Below are 7081 nucleotides of genomic sequence, written 5' to 3'. Positions count from 1 at the left end.
ATATATATATATATATTTTTTTTTTTTTTTTTTTTTTTTTTTTAATTTCAGAGAGGAAGGAAAACGGGGGGGAGATAGAAACATCAATGATGAGAGAAAATCATTGACTGGCTGCCTCCTGCATGCCCCATACTGGGGATCGAGCCTGTAACCCAGGCATGTGCCCTTGACAGGAATGGAACCCAGAACTCTTCAGTTCGTAGGCCGACGCTCTATCCACTGAGCCAAACTGGCTAGGGCTAAGCAGAGGTTCTTTTTTTTTTAAATATATTTTATTGATTTTTTATATAGAGAGGAAGGGAGAGGGATAGAGTTAGAAACATCGATGAGCGAGAAACACTGATCAGCTGCTCCTTCATACACGCAACTGGGGATGTGCCCCCAACCAAGGCACATGCCCTTGATCAGAATGGAACCTGGGACCCTTCAGTCCACAGGCCAACAGTCTATCCACTGAGCCAAACCAGTTAGGGCTAAGCAGAGGTTCTTGAGGCAGGAAGTCAGGGCTTGAGCAAATCTTTCATCACTCAGTCCCCACAAGGCACATGCCTCAGGCTGTAGAAGAAAATAATCATGAACAAATTCAGGTCAGGCGCTGTAACTGGTGACATTCTCCAAAGTCTACTTCATGCTCAAAATGTCCCAGAGAAACTCCCATTACCCAGTCCCCCCCTCTGCCCAACCCCTCCCCACACCAGGGTCTCACCTTTAGAAGCCTTGAGAGACACATCAGAGTCCAGGGAACTGTCACTGCCTGGGGTAGAACAAGACAGGATGTGGTCAGAGCCCCCAGGACAGGAGACTAAAGGAGGAACTATGGGGTGAGGTCCCCCGCACCAGGCTCCCGTCTGCATTGTCACAGGGCCTCAGGGGTCACCCCTCCATACTCACTGGCAGCCTGAGCGTAGCTCCCTCCTTTTCCACCTGCAGGAAGCAAACACCTGTGAGACCAGGGAGGAGGCAGGGCCATGAGGTCCTAAAGGAAGCCCTAGTCCTGGGCCCCAGAAAAGTTTCCAGAACTGTGACCACAGACCCAGGGCAGGATCAGGAAAGTACACATGTGGGGACTGGACCAACTGCCCTCCTGGAGGTCTGTCCTCTGCAGGGACCTTCCACTCTGACCTGGTCTCCATCAATAGAATTACCAGGTGATAAATCTGTGCCTCATTTTCACACGTGCCTTACTAAGGAGTTAGTGTGAGCAAATAGGGCCCCACACTGGGCAAGCACAGTGTGGGGCTGGTGCTTCCCATGAATGAAGTGGGACACACTTCTTCCTGGGCTTGAACCCCTCACTGGGACAAGAGACTCAGACCCCACCCCTTCCCCACCTGAGCGCCTCCTCCCCCACTTCACAGCTCCAGCCACAGCTCCCAGCAGAACCAGGCCCCCAGTGATGCCCATGATGATGAAGATGAAGGTCTGAGAAGGCGGCTCTGGGAGGAGAAGGGAAGGGAGGGTGAGGGCCGTGACCCCAGGCCTCAGCCCCAACCCCACTGAAGTCCTCCAGGGCCCCTGCTCCCCTGAGAAGAGGCTCTGTGCCCACTCCCCTCCTCACCCCATCTCAGGGTCAGGGGCTCGGGCAGCCCCTCGTGCTGCACATGGCACGTGTATCTCTGCTCCTCTCCAGGGGGCACTACCAGGGCCGCCCACTTCTGGAAGGTCCCATCCCCTGCAGGCCTGGTCTCCACCAGTTCCATGTCCTGGGTCTGGTCCTCCCCGTCACGCTGCCAGGTCAGGGTGATGTCCGCAGGGTAGAAGCCCTGGGCCCAGCACCTCAGGGTGACCTCCCGGTCAGAGATGGGGTGATGGGTCACGTGTGTCTTTGGAGGGTCTGAGGGAAGGGTGAGGATATTCAGAAACTTGGCATCGATCATGGGCCACTCCAGCAGCGCCCGTGACCATCCTTGGACAGGACCCCTGTGGTAGGGGAGGGAGCACGCAGCCCACACACCAGCCTGGACTGAGGCAGCTGGAAGGACCTCCTAGTCTTCAGAAAGCTCTAGAATCAGAGTGACAGCCCAGGGCAGGAGGCAGGTCTCTGAGGGGAGAAAAGGGATTTCTGGTCCTGACCTGGGTGGAGGCCACATGACTCAGAAAAGCCGAGGTCAGATCTCAGACACAGTGGGCGAGAGGCAGAGAGCAAGGCCTGAGAGAGAAGGTCCCCGTGGGTCCCAGAACCACCGCAGGGCCCATACGAAGCCTGATCGATTATTTCAGGAGTGGTCCCCCCTCCGTTCCCGGAGAGACTGCACCCTAACTTTCCAGGAGAGAAAGCTGGGGTTCACTCTTTGCTACCGGATATTCGGTCTCCCCGCGCAAGGAGGGCCTTATTTTGAGGCTGACCCCATTTCCTCCTCTCCTCTTCGCAGGCCCCAGCCCGAGGGGAGATGGAGGCCCTTCGCCCCAGGTACCTGTGCGCTGCAGAATGTCCTTCCCTTTCTCCAGGTATCTGTGGAGCCACTCCATGCACACCCTCTCCAGGTAGTTCCTCTGCACCTCCGCCTCATCCACATCCTCATATCTGCGCCGGGAATGCTGAGCCGCCTCGTTGGCGGCGGTCCAGGAGCGCAGGTCCTCGTTCAGGGCGATGTAGTCGGCGCCGTCGTAAGCAAACTGGTCATAACCGCGGAGGAAGCTGCCGTCTGACCCCATTTCGCAGCCGTACATCCACTGGAAAGTGTGAGACTCTGGCCCCGCCCCCGCGGTCAGCACGCAGTCAGCCCCACCCCGCCTCCCCGCCTCCCCGCCTCCCCGCCCCGCCCCCGCAGTCAGCCCCGCCCAGCCGCCCCGCCCAGCCGCCCCGCCCCGCGAGGATTAAACCTAAACTGAAAGTGAAGTCGGGTCAAATTCCCCGCAGGCTCCTCCCGGGTGGGGGTGTGGGGAGGGGGGGGTAGGGAGTTGGGGGAGAGGGTCCCGCAGCCTCCGGGTGAAGCTCGGACCCGGATTCTCGGGGCGACCCCGGCCCGTCGGAGGGGATGGGTGGGGGCAGCCGCGTGGCTCACCGTCCTCGCTCTGGTTGTAGTAGCCGCGCAGGTTCTTCAGGTTCGCGCGGAAAGCCTGTGCGGTTTCCTTGATGTTCCCCGTCTCTACGTCCCAATACCGCGGGTCCTCCTGCTCCACCCACGGCTCCTGCATCCACGGCTCCCGCGGCTCCATCCTCGGGCTCGCTGCGTCGCTATCGAACCGCACGAACTGCGTGTCGTCCACGTAGCCGACGGCGATGAAGCGGGGCTCCCCGCGGCCGGGCCGGGACACAGCGGTGTAGAAATAGCTCAGGAAGTGCGGGCCTGCGGGCGGGGAATATCTCAGGGAGTGCGGGCCTGGGCTGGGGGCGAGGGGCCGGAGAGACGGAACGGGGCGGGGCAGAGAAGAGAGGGGGCGTGGGCGGGGCTCAAGTTGGGGCATCTGGGGTCTGGGCGGTGGCAGGGGGACAGGCGCCTTAGCCGGGGTCCTGCGTCCCAGCCGAGCCCCCTCGCTCCTCCCCGCAGAGGCGGCTTCCTCCCGACCCGCACTCACCGGCCCAGGTCTCTGTCAGGACGAGGGCCCCCGAGAGCAGCAGGAGGAGGGTTTGGGACCTCTGGATCCGCATTCTCCGGGTGCAGGGAGACTTGTCCGGGCGGGCCGGCGGGGCTCAGTAACCGGAATCGCGGTGAGGCTGCCTTCTTTAGAAACCGGACAGCCAATAGGAGTGAGAGCTGGGGACGCCTCATGAGTTTCCAGGAAGGAAGACGCGACACGGGTTGTGAGAGGAAGTGAAACACCAGGGACCTTTGGGGCCCCAGACTCCATCCTCGGACTGAGACGCCGAGAGCCAGGCCTGGGCACCTGGGACTGGGGCCTGACCCCTCTCCAGCACGGAGAGCTCTCTGTCGCCTTGTCTCCTGGAGTCGTGACCGCAGGGTTTGTCTGAGGAAGCCAGCCAGAGAGACTGCAGCTGGGCTCAACCCCTTTTCCTTCGCTTCCCCAGGTGGTTGGCGCACATTTAACACCAACAGGAAACCCCAATTTGGGGCACCGTGAAGAAAGAAACTTTCAGCACAAAACAGCTCAATTGTGACCATTCTACTCTGACCTGGGCAGTAGGCTTAGCTCTGCTCTAGTGAAACTTAGTCTCCATGGAGAGAGAACGTGAGCTGTCAGAGCTAAAGCAGAGCTGGCCTGTATGGACAAAAGTCCCCGTCCTTGGTCCCTGATTTGCATGAGGACTCCAAATCCTCCCATGTTGAATGATCAGGATAGAGCCACTCTGGTTGGTCGGAGTTGTGCACCTCCTATTGGATGAGGAAAGCTTCAGTCCTATTGGCTGAAAGGGGATTCCAGAGTTGGCTGGGTTGGCAGCAACAGTGCAAAATGAACTAACAAGCAAAAGAGAGATGGAGTCATAGATAGCTCCCTGACAGCTGTGGGTCAGGGGTTTGGGAGGGGGGTGATGTGGAGCGACTGAGCAAAAAAGGAAAAAGAGCGGGGTGGGGGGGGGGCAGAACTCGTGGACATGGACAACCATGTAGTGATTGCAGGTGGAGGAGGACGGGGGAAAGTGAAGGGTATAGCAGGGGTGGGCAAACTTTTTGACTCGAGGGCCACAATGGGTTCTTAAACTGGACCGGAGGGCCGGAACAAAAGCATGGATGGAGTGTTTGTGTGAACTAATATAAATTCAAAGTAAAGGAGCGGAGGGGAGAGCAAGAGAACCGGATAGAACAGCCGGATCCGGCCCGCGGGCCGTAGTTTGCCCAAGGCTGGTATAGGGGGATAAATGGTGATGGATGAGACTTGACTTGGGGCACTGAGGGAACTGGGCGGGGGGAGGGGCAGCCCCGATTGATCTCCCCGCAGATGGCAACCAGTGGCCAGCAGGCCCTGATCACCTGATTGGGGACAGACCCCAGGCTGGGATGGGGATCTGGGGGTGGGTGGCAGCGACTAACCTCCCCTGGCGCTCGGTCCAGGAGCTGCAACCTCTCACTGGCTACCTGGGGGCAGGGGTGACAGGGATGGAGGTGCGGTGAGAATGTGGGGTGTTTGCCGAGCTCGCTCTCACTCCCACTGCTACCCTCCCCCGGACACCAGGGCTCACGTGCTAGGGAAGCCCCCGCACTCAGGTGCCTGGCACCTGTGAGGAGCCCAACCTGCACCTGGGCGGCCTCTTCCAGGTGAGCCGGGCCACAGCCACTGGGACCACAGGGGCCGGCTGGGCTCCCCGTGGGTTCGCGCAGGAGCCAGTCTGTGAGGCCAGCCGGGTGAGAGCACAATGCACGCCCGGCTTCCGTGCGGTGCGGCTGGGTGGCCCAGAGGCCCACACTATGCCCCAGCCCATGGCGTCCAGCCGTGCTCACTGCATCTCTACGTGGGGACTCAGGCGCCATGACTCAGGCGGGGGTGGGGGGGCTGTGGGGGCCCGGGAGCCCAGGTGCTGCCCAGGGCCCAGAGGTCAGCTGGGACCTGCCCTTCCACACCAGACGATCCTGCTTCAATTGCCGGTCAGGCCCAGGGACTGCACTCGTGCACGAATTTTATGCACTGGGCCTCTAGTCTACATATATAAAAGCCAAGCAACCAGAATGATGGGATGACCAGAACGACCAGTCGCAATGACGCACACTGCAGTGGCCAACCAGCCTGATCAGGGCCCCGATAGCCCCCCACAACCTCCCCTGACCCCTCCCCCCCACTGCCCGACTTGATCGGCCCCCATTGGGGCAGGCCAGCCAGACCCCACCCATGCACAAATTCGTGCACCAGGCCTCCAGTAGATCTATAAAACACATATTTAAACCTGAGAGTGCCACTGTTTTAGAATGTCTACCTCTGCTGCTTTTCCTCACTGTCTGCTTCTCCAGTTCTCCATCGCTCAGGCCTCTTCTCCCCTTTGTCTCTATCACCCTCTCTGGTTATGGCACTAGTGCCACTACCTCACCTGTCACCCTGAGACTATTCTCCCCACAGGGGTCAGGAATCCTGCTAATTTGTCAGCTTGTGTCATTTATTCACTTATAAGACTCTAATGGCTCTCATGTCACTCATATAAAGGCTGAAGAATTCAAGACACATGACCACAGGGACTTCGGACTGTTTAGGTCAAAACTGTATCTCCAGCACATGAAGCTATTTCCTGGTACATTCTAGGGATTAAATTAATTATTATCAAATGAATGAATGAAAGATAATTGTGTTAAAATTTAATTACATTACATAAAAGCCATAAAAAAAAGTTAGGAAATATTTTATTACATGTAACTACTGTACATGTCAGTTCATAAATTTATTCCAGTGGGAAAAAATGTTGTGTGTGTGCTTGTTGCACAGTTGAGCCTGTGTATTAGTTTTCTATCCTATATAATAAAAGCCTAATATGCTAAGTGTCTGGTCAACCAGACGGCCATTTGATCAATCAAAGAGTAATATGCTAAGGCCACTCAACCACTCGCTATGATGTGAACTGATGACCAGGGGGCAGTCTACCAATAGCTATAACGTTCACTGACCACCAGGGGACAGACACTCCGACTGGTAGGTTAGCTTGCTGCTGGGGTCCAACCGATTGGGACTGAGCAAGATGGGCTGGACACACCCTGGAGCCCTCCTGCAGTCCCTCCCCAGCTGGCCAACCTCCTGCATCCCTCCCCGGCCCCAATCATGCACTGGTGGGGTCCCTTGGCCTGGCCTGCGCCCTCAGGGGATGTTGGAGAGCCGGTTTCAGCCCAATCCCACAGGCCAGACCGAGGGACCCCACTGGTGCATGAATTAGTGCACCAGGCCTCTAGTTACTATATAAAAATTACCGCAACTTAGTGGCTGAAAACAGCCCCCATTTATTTGCTCACAGTTGCTTAGTGAGAAATGCAGGTGCAGTGTGGTGGGTCCTCTGGTCAGGGCCACAAGCTGTGTCCTCATCCCAAGCTCAGGACCTCCTTGGAGCTTATAGAGAGACTAGAGGCCTGGTGCATGAAATTCGTGCACGGGGGCAGGTGTCCCTCAGCCCAGCCTGCACCCTCTCCAATGTGGGACCCCTCGAGGGATTCCCAACTGCCCGTTTAGGCCCTGGTAGGATCGGGCCTAAACAGGCAGCCAGACATCC

General features: G+C 57.8%; 1 protein-coding gene across 4 annotated transcripts; it reads right to left on the bottom strand.

The window, feature by feature from the left end:
* Positions 1 to 262: 262 nt before the first annotated feature.
* LOC308245675 (patr class I histocompatibility antigen, A-126 alpha chain-like) lies at positions 263 to 3684 on the bottom strand. 4 transcript variants are annotated; one of them, XM_080663321.1, is made up of 8 exons: positions 3520 to 3684; positions 3006 to 3290; positions 2415 to 2690; positions 1559 to 1834; positions 1332 to 1436; positions 892 to 941; positions 707 to 754; positions 263 to 555 (listed from the first exon to the last, which is right to left on the bottom strand). In XM_080663321.1, exons 1-8 carry the CDS (start codon positions 3590 to 3592, stop codon positions 427 to 429), a joined length of 1242 nt encoding a protein of 413 aa, XP_080519447.1. In that variant the 5' UTR covers positions 3593 to 3684; the 3' UTR covers positions 263 to 426. The 4 variants fall into 4 exon arrangements, with proteins under 4 accessions (XP_080519447.1, XP_080519450.1, XP_080519448.1 ...); XM_080663322.1 differs by having other exon boundaries at positions 264 to 555; positions 892 to 924; positions 3520 to 3669; XM_080663324.1 differs by lacking the exon at positions 1559 to 1834 and having other exon boundaries at positions 892 to 924; positions 3520 to 3669.
* Between the last annotated feature and the right edge of the window lie 3397 nt (positions 3685 to 7081).

This window comes from Plecotus auritus, assembly GCF_963455305.1.
Source record: "Plecotus auritus genome assembly, chromosome: 4".
NCBI classification, from domain to species: Eukaryota; Metazoa; Chordata; class Mammalia; order Chiroptera; family Vespertilionidae; genus Plecotus; species Plecotus auritus.
This window is presented reverse-complemented; position numbering and strand designations above follow the sequence as displayed.

Bases quoted from the DNA above. Each gene is read 5' to 3' on its own strand.
- LOC308245675 (XM_080663321.1), bottom strand. From the start codon at position 3,592: ATGCGGATCCAGAGGTCCCAAACCCTCCTCCTGCTGCTCTCGGGGGCC. The intron at 1,835-2,414 runs GTACCTGGGGCG...CCCTTCCCTCAG, and splicing joins GGACATTCTGCAGCGCACAG to ACCCTCCAAAGACACACGTG. The intron at 755-891 runs GTGAGTATGGAG...GTTCTACCCCAG, and splicing joins GAGCTACGCTCAGGCTGCCA to GCAGTGACAGTTCCCTGGAC.